This window comes from Vanrija pseudolonga, chromosome 6 (genome assembly GCF_020906515.1).
Source record: "Vanrija pseudolonga chromosome 6, complete sequence".
In the NCBI taxonomy this organism is placed as follows: domain Eukaryota; kingdom Fungi; phylum Basidiomycota; class Tremellomycetes; order Trichosporonales; family Trichosporonaceae; genus Vanrija; species Vanrija pseudolonga.
In genome coordinates, this window is record NC_085854.1 from 1014207 (window position 1) to 1028638 (window position 14432).

The 14432-nt window shown below is 63.1% G+C and overlaps 6 protein-coding genes across 6 annotated transcripts; 5 read left to right on the forward strand and 1 right to left on the reverse strand.

Moving 5' to 3' along the window:
• Positions 1–258: 258 nt before the first annotated feature.
• Positions 259–600, forward strand: LOC62_06G008183 (uncharacterized protein; the record flags this gene model as incomplete). Its single annotated transcript, XM_062774708.1, has 1 exon — positions 259–600. The coding sequence occupies one exon, from the start codon at positions 259–261 to the stop codon at positions 598–600; it is 342 nt and encodes a 113-aa protein (XP_062630692.1).
• A 239-nt stretch (positions 601–839) lies between these two features.
• Positions 840–2513, forward strand: LOC62_06G008184 (uncharacterized protein; the record flags this gene model as incomplete). The annotated part of the gene is made up of 4 exons (XM_062774709.1): positions 840–1075; positions 1468–1689; positions 2278–2406; positions 2444–2513. 4 exons carry the CDS (start codon positions 840–842, stop codon positions 2511–2513), a joined length of 657 nt encoding a protein of 218 aa, XP_062630693.1.
• A 260-nt stretch (positions 2514–2773) lies between these two features.
• Positions 2774–3150, forward strand: LOC62_06G008185 (uncharacterized protein; the record flags this gene model as incomplete). Its single annotated transcript, XM_062774710.1, has 2 exons — positions 2774–3045; positions 3087–3150. 2 exons carry the CDS (start codon positions 2774–2776, stop codon positions 3148–3150), a joined length of 336 nt encoding a protein of 111 aa, XP_062630694.1.
• A 343-nt stretch (positions 3151–3493) lies between these two features.
• On the forward strand, positions 3494–3844 carry LOC62_06G008186 (uncharacterized protein; the record flags this gene model as incomplete). The annotated part of the gene is made up of 2 exons (XM_062774711.1): positions 3494–3735; positions 3772–3844. The coding sequence occupies 2 exons, from the start codon at positions 3494–3496 to the stop codon at positions 3842–3844; spliced, it is 315 nt and encodes a 104-aa protein (XP_062630695.1).
• ATG4 (Cysteine protease ATG4) lies at positions 3844–10245 on the reverse strand. Its single transcript, XM_062774712.1, has 10 exons — positions 9941–10245; positions 8425–9820; positions 8222–8377; positions 6867–8044; positions 6235–6828; positions 5479–5713; positions 5167–5339; positions 4828–5123; positions 4182–4779; positions 3844–4089 (listed from the first exon to the last, which is right to left on the reverse strand). The coding sequence occupies exons 2-10, from the start codon at positions 9812–9814 to the stop codon at positions 3967–3969; spliced, it is 4743 nt and encodes a 1580-aa protein (XP_062630696.1). The 5' UTR covers positions 9815–9820; positions 9941–10245; the 3' UTR covers positions 3844–3966.
• Positions 10246–10556: 311 nt separating this feature from the next.
• asl1_2 (Alkali-sensitive linkage protein 1) lies at positions 10557–11791 on the forward strand. Its single transcript, XM_062774713.1, has 10 exons — positions 10557–10605; positions 10646–10714; positions 10753–10850; positions 10885–10961; positions 10994–11130; positions 11166–11315; positions 11353–11410; positions 11450–11489; positions 11527–11625; positions 11665–11791. The coding sequence occupies exons 1-10, from the start codon at positions 10588–10590 to the stop codon at positions 11696–11698; spliced, it is 780 nt and encodes a 259-aa protein (XP_062630697.1). The 5' UTR covers positions 10557–10587; the 3' UTR covers positions 11699–11791.
• Positions 11792–14432: the final 2641 nt, after the last annotated feature.

Sequence of the window (14432 nt, forward strand, 5' to 3'; positions counted from 1 at the left end):
CGCCTCGTCGACATCATCATACAGTGAGCTCCTCCTCTAGTGTTGACTAACGCTCAGATACCACCCCCGTGCTCCCCTCTGTCACGGCCGCATGGCTGAGGTCATGTCTTTCACAGCAGATCCGAGGCGCCTCGACGCCCTTGTGCCCATATCCCATGCGCATGCAAGTGTCCACGCCTCTGCGCGCCTGATGAGAAGGAATATCCCACGCTCAACTGGCAGGTCCGTGTCTCTCAACACCACACCCACGCACTCACAATGCCGCCAACCCGCACCCCGCATCAGCACCCAGACAAGAAGCCCTACCCCGCCGCGGCGGCCTCGGCCCCGCCCACCCACCAAGCCAAGTCCGAGCCCAAGGCCCGCGCGTGGACGGGCGACGAGTACGTCGCCCTCTTCACCTTCGTCGTGGAGCACGGGTGCAGCAAGACGTCCATCGGCGAGGCAGTGCCCGGGCGTACGGCGAACCAAAGCTATCTCGCGTTCAAGTGGGTCACTGTGTCGGCGCGGCGCTCGCTGACGCGGAGGAGGATCGTGCTGCCCAAGTGTCTTGCGGCGCCGTCGAAGGGCGGCGGGGAGAGGGTCAAGAGTGAGAAGTAGGGTGTCGCGGCGTCGTATGCCCTCTGCACGTCGGGGGTCGTGGTGGCGGTGATGACCTCTACATTGCAAGTCCCAGCGCCCTGCTCGTGCTCCTATACCAATGCACACTTTCCAGACGCCCGTGAATCCTGTGCCCTGTATCAGCCCTCCAGAGCCAACAGCACAGGGGAACAATGACTCATGACTCCAAACCAACTCTTGCCATCAGACTCTTCACGACCACCGCCACACTCACCACAATGCCGCCGACCCGTCACCCCAGCTCCCCGTCTCTCGAGGTCGAGCCCTACGCGGCCCCCGCGGAGCCGTCACGCGCGAGCAAGACCCCCGCCACCACGGCAGGCAACAAGGACAAGCGCCCGTGGACGGCAGCCGAGTACCTCGCGCTCTTCGAGCACGTCACCAAGCACGGCGCGACGCGCTTCGAGGACGCGGTCCCCGGCCGTACCAGGAACCAGTGCTACAAGGCCTTCACGTGGGTGTCGATACAACAGAGGCTGGGCTGACGGGTGGGTGGGCAGGCAGACAGTTGGGCCTATTTGCCGCACGGCGCTCGCTGCGGCCAAGGGAGGCAAGTGAGGAGGAGCAGGTCGAGAGCGAGTGGCGTCGTTGTTGTAGCTCTCCCCCTCTGCCGCCCGGCCTGGGCTTGTCGCGCCCCCGTGCGATCAGACCTCACCTCAGTGCTCATTTCAGTACCCCAGTGCCGATGCACGTATCCAAAACCGACGAGACGCTGTACGCCCCGCACCCCCACACATCTTGACGTCTCGCGTAAGATGACACCATGTCAGCATTTCTGAACCTCGTCGTTCTCCATCAACTGACAACCGCCACATTACTCACAATGCCACCGACCCGTCCCCTCAGCTCCCCCTCGCTCGACATCAAGCCCTACATCGTGCCGGAGGGCACCCGATCCCCGGCCCCAGAGAAGACGACCGACACGGCGGCGTCCAAGCGCGGCCGCGGCACCGCCTGGAGCGGACCCGAGTACATCGCGCTCTTCGACCACGCGATCAAGCACGGCGCAGGCACGTTCGACGGCGTCGTGCCCGGCCGCACCAAGAGCCAGTGCTACAAGACGATCATGTGCGTCCGAGTAAGCTCGAGGGTGGTCAGTCACTGACACACCATTGTAGGGCGACGGTGGCCCCCATGTGCCGCGCGGTGCTGGCTGCCAAGGGGGGTGAGAAGAAGAAGTGGTGCGTGTCGGTGTGTGTGGCGAGCCCAGCTGACACGATTTGAAGACGGCTGGACGTCGCGCCGAGTGCCGCATCGACTATCGTGACCGAGACCATTGCTCTACCTGCACCATGTCGCTGTATCCATCCCTGCACCCCCCTAGCCTACTGTACGGCGCAAGTAGTCACGGCCGGCGGCGACGGCTGATGCGACAAGTGCCGCGTCGTGTCGTCAGACCTCGAGTCAGCGCCCCTCAGTACTTCATTATCGATGCACCCTCAAGTAACCGTGTGCAAAGCCGAGCCCTGTCGCCGTCTTCCACTTAGCTTCTAATGGCATCAGACGCTGCATCCCAGACCCGGCATCATCCTCTTCGGCCACAAAACCCACACCACCGCGGCTCACCACCCGCCTCCCCTCCCCTTCTCAACACACCCAGTCACGCACAATGCCGCCCACCCGCCCGCACGACAAGCCCTCTGACCCCGCCCCCAGCGCCAAGCCCCGCGGGTGGACAAGCGACGAGTATCTCGCCCTCTTCGACCACGTCGCGCGCCACGGCCCAACGAGGCTCGAGGACGCGGTGCCGGGCCGGACCAAGAACCAGAGCTACCAGGCGTTTGTGTGGGTCACGGGCTGCCTGGGGTGGGCTGACGTGCAGTAAGGTCGTCGCGCCGACTTGTCGCGCTGCGCTGGCTGCCAAGGGCGGCGGCAAGGTCAAGTCGGAGTAGTAGGTGGTGCCACTTGCCACCACCACCGCTGGCGGCGCCACCTCCGTCCTGTCCCGCACCGCCGTCGATGGCACGTCCCGTCTTGAGATCGAGTCGATGGCCGTAGATGATGTTGTGCGTCATGTCGTCACACTCGACGCCCAGTAGTCGATGCACACAATCCACACGCCCCGTCCCTGCTGCGTCCATCTACCTCTCCTCATCAGTCTTCTCCTCTCTTCTCTTCACTGCTCAACAAACCACGACCAACGACCACAGCAATGCCACCTAAGCGTCCCGTCCCCTCCTACGCCGTCGCCGACGACCTCGAACGCAAGCCCAACGAGGACGAGCTCGGCGCCACCTCCTCCCCACCGCCCACCAAGCGCCCCAAGGCCTCGCCCAAGCCCAAGTCGAGCTACGGCGGCGAGCAGAAGGGCGCATGGACCCCCGCCGAGCTCCTGCAGCTCTACCACCACGTCACGATGCACGGCAAGACGCGCTGGGAGAGCGCCGTGCCCGGCCGGAGCGCACAGCAGGCGCGCGAGACTTGGTGCGTGGGGGTTGGGGGCGGGGCGGGGCTGACGGTCGCAGGGGTAGGCGGCTGGATGGGATCCTCACCAAGGCTATCGCTGGGCTTGGGGGCAAGGCTGCATAGGACTCGTAGGACGTAGCGGCAGTGCTGGTGGCTGGAGGCCGATGCATTGCTCTGCTCCGTACGAGTCGGTGGCGGCGAGTGGCACTCCGGCCGTGCGTGGCGCCGAATCTGCGCCACCATCCACGGCCGTCAGTCGCACATATCTGATGTGCTCGCACCAGACGGACAGGATGGCGCCGCAGACGGACGCAGGCTCGCCGTCGAGTTGTCGCCCGAGCCGAGCCCATCCACACACTGACGCCCTGCGGCCGACCCAGCACGCCCGCCCCCGACAATGTATCCACCCTCCCGCACCTCAGCACCCTTCTCACCCTCGCCCACTAACCACCACCTCACCACCACCATGCCGCGCACCCCCTCGTTGGACGGCGAGATCAAGCCTTCTTCCAAGCCGTACGACCGCAAGCCCACACCCAAGATCCCCAAGGCCGAAGGCAAGCCCAAGCCCGAGCCCACGGCCGCGGCGCCCTCCGCGTGGACGCCCGCCGAGTGCCTCGCCCTCTTTGACCACGTCAAGCGCGTCGGCGAGCGCCAGTGGGAGGACGCGGTGCCCGGCCGCAGTGGCCCGGTGTCGCGCAAGGCTTGGTGCGTACGTCGTCAGCTCGTCGCGCTGACGAGCAGGAAGAACCGCGTCGAGCCCTTCATCCGCAAGGCGCTCGCGAGCAAGAACGGCGCCAGCACCGCCGACAAGTAGACGTCTAGTGATGCATACAGTGTAATCGAACAGTACTTAATCGAACAGTCGAGCTCGTTGATGCGAGCGCCAAACAACAGTCCCCATGCCGGCCGGCGTGGCCAGCCAGCCTCGCAGCCAGCCTACTTGCGCTTCGGCTTGGCAGGCTTCTTCGCCTTGGGGTTGCGCTTGCGCCGCTCAAGACACTGCGGGCAGATCCAGTTGCCCTCTGGCGCCTTGTCGAGGTTGAGACACGCGACGTGGTACTGGGGGGTGTTAGCGGGTGCCTCGTCGCTAGAGTGCGCGCGACAGTCGCAAGCACGACCGTCGCGCACACTCGCTTGGCTCGTGTGCTTACCCATTCAATCTCGCACTCGTCATCGTCACACCCAATCATCTCGCCGTAGCTAAACTGCCGACACGTGCAGTACACCTTCGAGTCGACCTCTGCATCGCCCGCGCCGTTGTCGGTATCCGCGACCGTGGACTCGGCGTACGACGTCGCCGCGCTCTTCTTGGCTGACGCGGCGGCAGCACCGGGCCGCTTGGCGGGCGGCTCCTCGTCCTGGTCCTCGTCGTCCTCTTCGTCCTCCTCGTCTCCGCGCGCGCGCTTCGTGCCACGCCCACCAGCACGCGCACGCTTGTCCCCGCCAGACTGCTGTGCCGGTGTCGTGCCTCCGCTCTTGCCGGCCGAGCCCTCGCGCGAGCCCAGGTCGATGCCCAGCGCGCCGCCGGCCGCCGTCGAGTCGTTGGACGCAGACACCTGCATCGCCTTGCCGCCGCGCCGCGGCTCGTCGTCGCCCGACTCGTCCGAGTCCTCGTCCTTCTTCTGCGCGGCACGTGCCTTGGCCGCCGCGGCGGCGATCTGACGCGCCGTCCGTGCAACCGGCTCGCTTGGCTTGCCGTACACTGCAGTCGACGCGACCGACTCTGATGGCGACACTGCGCGGTTCGTCCTGCACTCATCAGCACCGGCCACCACACGCGCACCACACCCAACCCACTTCTTCTTTCTCACTGGCGCCTTCTTCTTCTCGTCACGCCCGTTGACGCTCGACGCGTCGTCGTCGTCAACCCGCCCAACCTCCTTGCGGTTCTTGCGCTTCTTGGTCGGCGTCGCGCGATCGTCATGTCGGCCAGGGAACGGCGAGCCCGTCGCTCTTGTCTGGCCGCGTCTTGTTGCCGCCGCAACAGGCTGCTGGGGAAGCGTAAGCGCCGCGGTGTACGGCGAAGGCGGGTCCTTTTCCAGCAGCGTAGAGTGCTTGAGCAGGTTGGAGATATGACGCTGGTGAGCCATGATCTGGACATGTCAGCGGCGCATCCACCCTCCTGTAGCAACTTACACCATCACACGCGCCGCCAGCGACGCGGATCTTGTCGTCGCCGCCGAGCTTGTATCTCGCGGCTTCCTCGGCAATCTCCTGCAGGAGCTGGAAGCGCTGCTCCGGCCCGACTCTGGGGCTCTGCACCCAGTCGATGAGCTGGTGGAGCTTGCGCTCGAGGTTGCAGAGAGTGGCTGGGGGAGTCAGCGATGGCGTTCGGCGGCGGATGGCGCGGTGTGGTCCTCCGGTGGATCAAGCTGGCTGGCTGACAGCGGCCTGCCAGCCAAGCCCCCTCCACCGCTCCGCCCCGCTTGATCCCACAAACAAACTCACAGTACAAAACAGCACCCAGCTCGTTCAAGTCGCTATGGACGCGGGTGAGCTCGGTCGGGATCTGGTCGATCGTGTCCATAAAGTCCTGGATGACGAGGATGTCGTTCTGCTCAGTGTGGGCCGACGCCGCGGCCGACACGACGGGCGGTAACGGCGGCGGCGTGGGGGACAGCGGCCGCGCGATCGCAGCCTTGGGTGGCATGGCGGGGGTTGCGGTGTTGTCTGGAGTGTCGTGCTACGTTTCTGGTTGCGGAGTGTGCCAGGTGTCGCTCAAATGTGGGTTGGATGCAGTTTGTGTCAGCAAGAGAGACTTGCAGATGGTGGTTGTGTGGGGGGGCGGTCGCCCTTGTCAAGCAAGGCCGGTCGGCTCTAGTCTCGGACAAGACAAAAGGGGCGCATCGAATCACGTGACTCGACGGATTGTGTTGCCACCTCGGCCTACTCCACATCCACTATCAGTGTCCATCAGCTGCTCAATCATCCCTCTTCTCCCTCTCTATCACCCACAGCCGCGCCCGGCGCGGCACAAGGAAATCAAAACCACGTGTCATCTAGACTACGTCTACAGGATATTATGGTACACGTCTACGGCATTACAACATGCACCAAGGAACCACGTCGCGATGTCTCGCAGCCTCAAGTCGGCGGCGAGTTGAGCTCGACCGTCGGCACAGGGAGCCGTTCAACGCGCTCAACAATTACCATGGCCGATCCCGGTGTAGACCCCAGCTCGTCAGTCGCGGCCAGACTCCGTACCTCGAGATCGTGGTCCAGATCGGCTGTATCGTGCTCGGCCTTGGCCGCCCCTGCTGGGGCAGGGATGTCGGTTGCTCGGGCCAAAGCGTTGATCGAGCTCGCTCGAGGTGGTAACTCGTGCGTGGCTGGGTCGAGGACAGATTGGGTGGGAAGCGGTGGTTGTGCCTTTGTGACATGGTCGTCGATATGACCCGGCTCATCGGACACTGGCACGCCGCGCTCAGGCTCTCGCCGGGCTGTGGCATCGTTGTGCAGCGGATCCTTGGACAGGTCCTCTCCAAATTCGCCGATTTGTTGAGGGGTTGTGTGTCGCGAGCTTGACGCATTCAGCGTCGCCGAGCGAGAGGGCGTGTCGAACGTAAACGAGTCGAAGTCGTGGCTGTCATCAACCGTCGTGTTGGCAGAGTCTGCCGCAAGATCGTCAGGGAGTTGTGCGCGAGGCATAGCCGGGGAGAGAACACCGGTCACTTCGTCATCCGAGTCGTCGTCGTTGTCCTCGGGCTCAGAGGCATCCGGCTCCGACACACTCTCGAGTCCTTCGTCCTCGCTCCAGACCGGAGGCTCGTCCTGAACAATGAAGATCTTTTGAGGGAGCTGGTAGGTTAGCAGCGGTTTAGGGACATGTAACCTACCTTGGAGACGCGATCGCATAGGTCGTCAAACTCGGCCTCCGAAGTACAGAGGAAGCCGAGAAGCATGCTCGGGTCGAGGCCAGAAAGCGGCAGCTTCTTGACGCGGTCGCAGTGGAAGGAGCGAAGGGAGGAGTCCGGGTAAGCATTGGCGTACCATGCCGTCTGGGGGTCCACAGGCAGAGGCGAGTGGGACGGTAATGACGAAGTGGAGCTCGCAAGAGAGCGGGGAGGATGCGATGGGCGGGCTGGGGACGGCGAGACTGGGAACCCTCGCTGGCTGTTGGCCCGTGTAGGTGTCGTAGGCGACGCTGGCGTGTCAGAATCCCTGCGGAGGGCACCTGGCCGGATCTTGAGCGAGTGGGGACCGGTGAAACGACGCGTCTTCTTTGGGGCAGGAGACGGCTCCACAGTGGGCGTCTCATCGACATTGACGACGTCAACTGTTGGTGTTGTGGAGGCAGGGGCCGGCGTGTCGTCGATCGCAAAGTCGTCCGCCGTTTCCTCCTTGGGGACTGGTCTGGGAGCGGAGACAGGTCTTGTCGGTGGCGCCGGGTGGGCAGGAGGAGCTGGACGAGGTTGGTCCGATGTGGCCACTGAAACGGGAGGCACGTTGAGCGGGATGGCGTTTCGAGTGACATGGGGGTCGAGGTAGAAGAGCGAGTTGCCTTGGGACGCGACAAAGTAGTACGAGGATGACGGGCGCCCACCTGCGATGCCGACCGACTGGGGAAAAGTGAACAGGGCCTTGATCGAGTCATAGTAGATTGGGTTAACGCCGTCTACGCCGAGACGCAGGCCGATGAGAATCAGAACCGGCTTGCCGCCCCATGACGTGCGGTGCATTGACGTGGGACGCTGTTTTGTCGTCGTCTCGCCTGGAGTCCATCCCTTGGAGGAAATGTGCGACGCGGCATACACATCCGACTTGTAGATTGTCCCGTCCACAGCCGTGGCCACGGACAGGCCACACATAGGGAACGAGTTGGCAAGCGTCTTGAGAGCACCAGCTGCTGTGCTTGGACCGAACCACTCGCCGACTTCCTTGCCGAGCTCCTTACCGACCAGGGCCATGCGATGAACACTGAACGGGGCGACGGGCGAAGGGTCGTCCAAGAACCACGTCAAGAGGCGCACATAAGTGGCGTACGCTTCCAGTTCGGCGAGCTCGAGCGGGTTCTCTGGTGACAACGACGGTCTGTGGAATGGCACACGCCATCCCCTGCCAAGGTGCAGGTGGATTAGGGCGTTGGCCAGCATGCTCTGCCCTGTTCGGAGCATGCAGCCCCAACCGGCATCACTTGTCAGGCCGTCACCGCCCTTGACCCAGCTCCAAGGCGACGACCGAGGCGTCGTACTTGGAGCAATTGATGGCGGCGCGGTCGAGCCTTCTTTTGAGAAGGCTCCAAAGTAAGATTCGGGCGACAGTAGAAGAGCACCAGGTTGGTACGGGATAATCGGGGCATATTGTGACCGGTAGGTGCACCACACTCTTGACCTAAAGTCGTCGTAGACTGAAACGTTAGCGCTCGCCGCGCTCGCCATCACGCCATGGACTTACATTGTTCCGGCCATTTGAGCGGCTCCTTGCTTGACTTGCCATTCCGGCCGGGCACGGCCGTTGATGGCGGGGTCGATGGGGGGTTGTCAAACTGCGATACGAGGTTTGCACTGGAGGGCGAGAAGAAGTTGGCAAACGACTTGCTCGTTGGAGGTGAAGGATGAGTGCCGCTTCCTTCCTTGATCCTGGTCGTCCACGACGGCGGTGTACCGGTCGGATCTCCAGTGAAGAACGGGTTGTGGTCGTCCAAGCTTGGGGTCCAGCCGGGGTGAGCCACGCCCATGACCCACATGGTCTCCTCGCACTTGTCCGGCTGAGCGTCCGAGTCGAGGAGATACCTCACCCCTCCCACTGCCTTCTGGCGCGCAGCATTGAGAAGCGATGCCGCGGCCGAGGAGGGGCCCTTACGAAGGGGAGAGGGCGGGTGCTGCGACACATCCTGCTGGACTGGGGAACCGCTGGGCTCCCCCGTTGGCAATAAGTTGGACCACCACGACGTCACGCGACCGGGCAGCGATGCCTCTTGTCTTGGATGCGTCGGGGGCGCGCTGCCGCCGTTGCGGCTCATCGAGGGCACCGACGTGCTGAGATGGTGGCTGCTCTCGCGAGAGCGGGGCTGCGGTTGAGGAACGTGCGCCGAATCGTCCTGGGATGAAGACGTGCGGCGGAGGGGGAAGGCTGGTGGGGGGTGCCACGATGAGGGCTGCTGACTCGACGAGTCCTGCGATCCGCGATGGGGAGGCGACCCTCTTCCGTTGCTGTTGGTCCGCGAGATGTTCCAGTGGTGCTTCGCCGACCTAGGGCCACTGTCACCCGAGGCCGTGGACGAGAAGGAAGACTGGCGGACGCCCGCGCCCGGCGGCATGCCCAGCGTGCTGCTCGATGTCTGCTGCTGCGTCTGTGCAGCTGAAGACGCCGATTGCTCGTCGTGGTGACCGTTTGCGCTCCTGCCAAAGAGACGAGAAGTCTTCTTCGCCAGCGCTCGGCCCTTGCTCATGCGCTTTTCCGTGCGGTCAATGGGTGCCGAGCCCGTATTGTCCGAGTCGCCCAGGGAGAGGGCATCGACCGATCGCCCAAGAGTAGAGGCCTCGCGACCCACAGACACGCCCGCGTTCACATGGCCGTTACTCGACGTGCCTTCGAGGAGCCACTCGTCGTCCTCTTCCTCGTCGAGTGTGGGCGTAGGGGTGCTGCGCCCGCTACCGCGATTCTTGGTGGGGAGGAAGGCGCGAAACTTTCTTCCCTTTGGAGGGTGGCCCGAGGACGTCGTTGCGATGGGCTGCGACGTTGATGGCGGCTGCGGGTGCGCCAACTGGTCCCCAGGGCCGAGGGGAAGCTCGGTCGAGACGAGCTCGGGCGCCTGCACTGGCTGGTGACCCGTGGTGCCCATGATGGTCTGGTAAAGGTCAGCCAAGGAAGGAGCGGGCAACGTCAACAAATTGCCGGTTTGCCACCACGAGGCGATGGGAGGGGGCTGACCAAGTGCCTCCCCCGCGCCTTGCATCAAGCTACTCACGAGGATGCTCTGGCAAGAGCTACACGCGACTGGTTGCTAGCAACCGGCTGCGCAGCCTAGGTTATCCACAACGGCGGCGGCGACAGTGTTGATGCGAAGATACACACCTGCCCCAGGTCCGAGCGGCGACGCGTCAAACAGGCTGGCTGGTTGTGGGTGTGTTGTGTTTCGGCGCCAGCGGCGGGCGGGGAGAACAAGGCACGGTAGGCAAAGCTGAAGGAGTAGCTTTGTGCAGTGCTGAGTGTGTTTAACAGGGGCCTTGAAGGAGTTGGAAGGATAATTAGACACGAGATTGGATTGAATGCTGCTGGTGAGATGGGCGCTGGGCTGGCTGGCTTGCTTGGTCGTTGGTTGTTGGCGGCGAGGACGATGACGCTGAGCGTGTGCGCGCGCGCGGTGGCGACGGCGGCAAGTCGTCGCTCACTCACAGTCAGGCGCGCGTGATTTACCAAAGGTGCATTCTGCGGGCCTAGATTCAGGGTGACTGGGTGGGAAGAAATACTCCCGCTATGGAGGTGCATGCCTAACTCGCGGTACGTCATGGCTGTCGTGCCTGAATGACAACTGATAAGTGGAGGGCGATGGTGATGGAGATTCTGTCCACCTCTGCTGCTGGCATCACCACTACAACAATAACAACAACAGCGATGGGCAGACAGGGCAAGGTGAGCTGTTGAGATGAGACGGAATCCAGCTCACACGCAGGGAGGCATCAGCTGGCCGATCCAAGAGGAGACATCGGACCCCGTGGCAAAGTTCTTCCAGCCCGGCTCGGTGTGTCCCTCCGTTCCCTGCAGCACCACTGACACCAGAAACTCTCCTGGCACTACAACTGGAACAAGAACTGGGACGTGCTTCTACCGCACACGACGCCGGGGCTGTCCATCGACGCCGACTTTGTGCCCATGATGTGAGCTGTCCACTTCCAGCGCCGCTGACGCAAGCTTTGCACCGGCATACCTCGACAACGAGTTCAAGCTGCAGGACGGGTGGTCGCTGCTGCTGGGGTACAACGAGCCTGGTGGGTATGAGCGTTGCACAGTTCTGACGCAGACCACATCGACCCCGAGGTCGCAGTCCCCACTACACCGGCGAACGCAGCCCGCGCGTGGGTCGAGCTCGCCAAGCTGCGGACCGATGGCAAGAAGCTCGTCTCGCCGGCTGTAGCGGGCAACATTGACTGGCTCAAGGTGGGTGGACTCGGTGCCGTCGTCTGACCCACCAGGAGTGGTTCAGCCTCATTCCAGAGGACACGCGCCCCGACTACCTCGCGGTGCACGTTTACACGACGACGTTTGACGACTTCCGGCGCCAGGTCGAGAATTACCACGATACCTTCAACCTGCCCATCATCGTGACCGAGTTTGCCATGACGGTGGGTGCCACTCTGCGCGACGACTCTGACGAGGCAGAGCTTTGACCCAAACGTGCCGCCGCCTCAGAGCATGCAGCAGGTGCACGACTTTATGGGTAGGTGTCGGTCGGGGGAAAGGAACACTGACCATCCAGGTCAGACGACGGCGTGGCTCGACGAGACGGAGTGGATCGAGTGGGTTGAGTTGCATGTGGCGGCCGACTGACTGTAGACGTTTTGCGTGGTTTGGCGCTGTGCGCAACGCGTACAACCTGCACGGGGTGCACGAGTTCAATCGGCTCATGGACGCGGACGGCGATCTGACAGCACTGTGAGTGGAGCGCTCGTTGTTCCGGGCTCATGTCTTCAGCGGGCATCAGTACGTCCACGGCGGGCATGGTTGAGGTGGAGATAGATGTACGACGCGTGCACTGGACCAGTCAGTACAACATCGGTCGGTACATGAGATTCGAAACACACGTACACTGCACAATAGCACAAGCCATGAGAACATGAGACAGGGGGATGTGCTTGCCCTCGTAACTCCAGGCTCGCTTCGTACAACAACAACTCCTCTGGCGCACGCACACCCAACGGCAAGAGAAGCTCCAAAACAAGACTGACAAGGATCTCGGAAACATTCCTCTCTCGCTTGCGCCAACCGAGCCGCATTGAGACGAGATGAACAAGTCAGGAGCACCGCTGCCACCGCCACCACCACCACCACCACTGAGCACCACCCACCACCGCCGCCGGTCGGGGGCCGGTTGGTCAGTCAGTCGTCTCGTGCCCGGCGTCACCGCCTCAACGCCGCCGCCACAGGAACTGGGGACAATTGTCTGAAACACCGGGGACTGTTTGATTCTGACTGTCATTCTTTTCGGGCTGCTGCAGCTGCTGCCGTGCCATTGATGGTGATGGTGGCCCGGGCTCGTGCAAGTGCCACGCCGCCGCACACGTCGCTTCCGTGCGCCAGCTGTGCGCCGGGCGCCAGCTGGCTGGCTGGCGACGTCACGACAACAGTGACCGCGGTATGGGAATGCTCCGCGACAAGCGGAAGGCATAAAGGGGGCATGAATGACGACGCCATGGAGATTTGTTCCAGCTCGGCTGGCGTCGGGCGGGCGGGCGGGTGGTGGTGGGGATGTAACGGCGCGCGGCGCAGCGCTGGGATCTTGCTTGGCCAGGACATGATCATGATGATGGGGTTGTGCATTCAACATCACGCATGACCTTGCGGAGGCTCGCTGCGCAAAGAAGCATAGCCACAGGGCGAGGGGGGCGACAGCGTGAGTCTTGGCCATTCTGCGCTGCATTGCGTGGCGTCGTTTTATTAGGTCGGCGCAGACCACGACCTAATGACCGAATGGGTCGTGCGCGACGACACCTACGCCGCCGCGCAGGCTGTCGTCTGTTCTAGCCGCGCCGCCCCAGACAAGCCCCAGCCCCCGCCCAGCCAGGCAGCGAGCCAGCCCCGACAGCCCCAATTCATGACGACGTGGTCGTGTTCACTCACTACCTGTGCCTGCATACTTACCCCGTGGTAGGCGACTCGCGACGACACTGACCCTCATATGTATCCTTGAGTTCGGTGCGAGCTCGCTCTGCAGCAGTCGCCAAGCTCAGGGCGTACGTGGCGGCGCGGCGCGGTGCTCCGCTTCAGCGTCATGCGAATGCGGACCCGATACAACCCCAAAGCCATGATGAAGCCACCGACGCCCCAGCGCCTGCGTGCGCCTGCGTCGGGCGCCAGTGCGAGGGGTCCGGCCAGGACAGAACATGACGCGGTGCATAATCGGAAACGAACGAGTGGCAGCAGGCTGGCTGGCTGGCTGGCGCCGAGCGCGCCCGCCCCGCCCCAGCCCCGCCTCGGCGCTATGGCCACACACCACCACTACGCCGCCGAGGCTCTGGCATTTGAAAAGCGCCGAGTGGGCAGCATGGTTGCTGGTCTGTCGGTCTCGCGCGGTCGCGCCAGGCCTCGCTCGGCTAGCTAGTTAGTGACACAGCGCTGTGGGGCGGCGAATGAGTGAATGCGTCAATGGGCTTTGTCTGTCATGGATCGATCGGGTCAATCAACCCCGGTGGCCGCTGCGTAGCATAGCGTCGTGCGGCTCGCACTGCTGCCGCCGTCATCGCCGGCAAGTGTCTGTTCGCCGTGCTGCTGCTGCTTTTTTCGGCGAGATCTGAGCATGTGCTGCGGGCTGTGTTTGTGCAGGGGCAGCCAGCCGGGCTTTCCTTTGATCCTACCTATCCTTGAAGGGTGATTAAGTTAAGAATGGGCATGGTGGCATGCAACCGACCGAACACGAACGAACAAACGCCTAGGCACTCGGCTCGCGGCGTCTACATTCTGCGCCGGCACCAGTTAGACGCCAATGAGCGAGATGGCAGACGACCTTGAGTGTATATGTGTGCGTGTTTTTCCGAGACATGTCGACTACCAGATGGATTGGATTGGATTGGATTGCTTTGCTGCCATTGTGTCAAGGGACGGCACGCAGCACGGTCGCCGGAGTGCAGTCCAGTCCAGTGCAGTTCCATGTATGGTGGCGCGTCAGTCGGTCAGTTCTGTGAGGCTTGGCGTAGGGACGGGTCAATGCCGGCACTGACCCGATCACGGCGACCCATTCACGCCACTAGGACCGGCAGGAGCGTGCAGGAGTAGTGGCTGCTTAGGTTTGGTGGTGGTACACATTTGGCGTCGTTTCTTGTCAGGTTGTCAGGAATGCGCCGCCCCGGCGACGAGACGCTGACCTGCCAGGGGTTCAAGCACGAGCAAGGGCAGCCAGCCGGTGGCGCTCTGGCGCAATTCTAGTTTTGATCCAAACAAGCATGCACAAGTGGCGTCAAGGTCGTGGCGGCGGCGGCGGCATGGGGGGTGGGCAGGCTGGTGCGTTAGCTTGCTTGCTCGCTCCCGCCGCCCTGGAGCCAGCGAGGCTCAGAGAAATTTTTTCTGCACCATCATGTCCACCCCGCTATCAATCATGACGATTGATTGCCCGCCCAGCCTTTCCCAGCCTCGCCACCCCGCCACGCCAGTTGCCACTACGGCGCGACACGGCAACGGGCAGGCAGCGGCACCAGCAGCCAGCGGCAATCAATAGCCAGATGATATTCATTTAGGTCCTTGTTTCG

What these genes read in the sequence shown, in the direction of transcription:
- ATG4 (XM_062774712.1), bottom strand. Translation starts at nt 9,814, where the DNA reads ATGGGCACCACGGGTCACCAGCCAGTGCAGGCGCCCGAGCTCGTCTCG. An exon ending in GCTCAAATGGCCGGAACAAT is followed by an intron (nt 8,378 to 8,424) that starts GTAAGTCCATGG and finishes CTAACGTTTCAG; the next exon opens with TCTACGACGACTTTAGGTCA. An exon ending in GCCGCCATCAATTGCTCCAA is followed by an intron (nt 8,045 to 8,221) that starts GTACGACGCCTC and finishes CGTTGTCACCAG; the next exon opens with AGAACCCGCTCGAGCTCGCC.
- asl1_2 (XM_062774713.1), top strand. An exon ending in GCAGGTGCACGACTTTATGG is followed by an intron (nt 11,411 to 11,449) that starts GTAGGTGTCGGT and finishes CTGACCATCCAG; the next exon opens with GTCAGACGACGGCGTGGCTC. An exon ending in GACGGCGATCTGACAGCACT is followed by an intron (nt 11,626 to 11,664) that starts GTGAGTGGAGCG and finishes TCATGTCTTCAG; the next exon opens with CGGGCATCAGTACGTCCACG.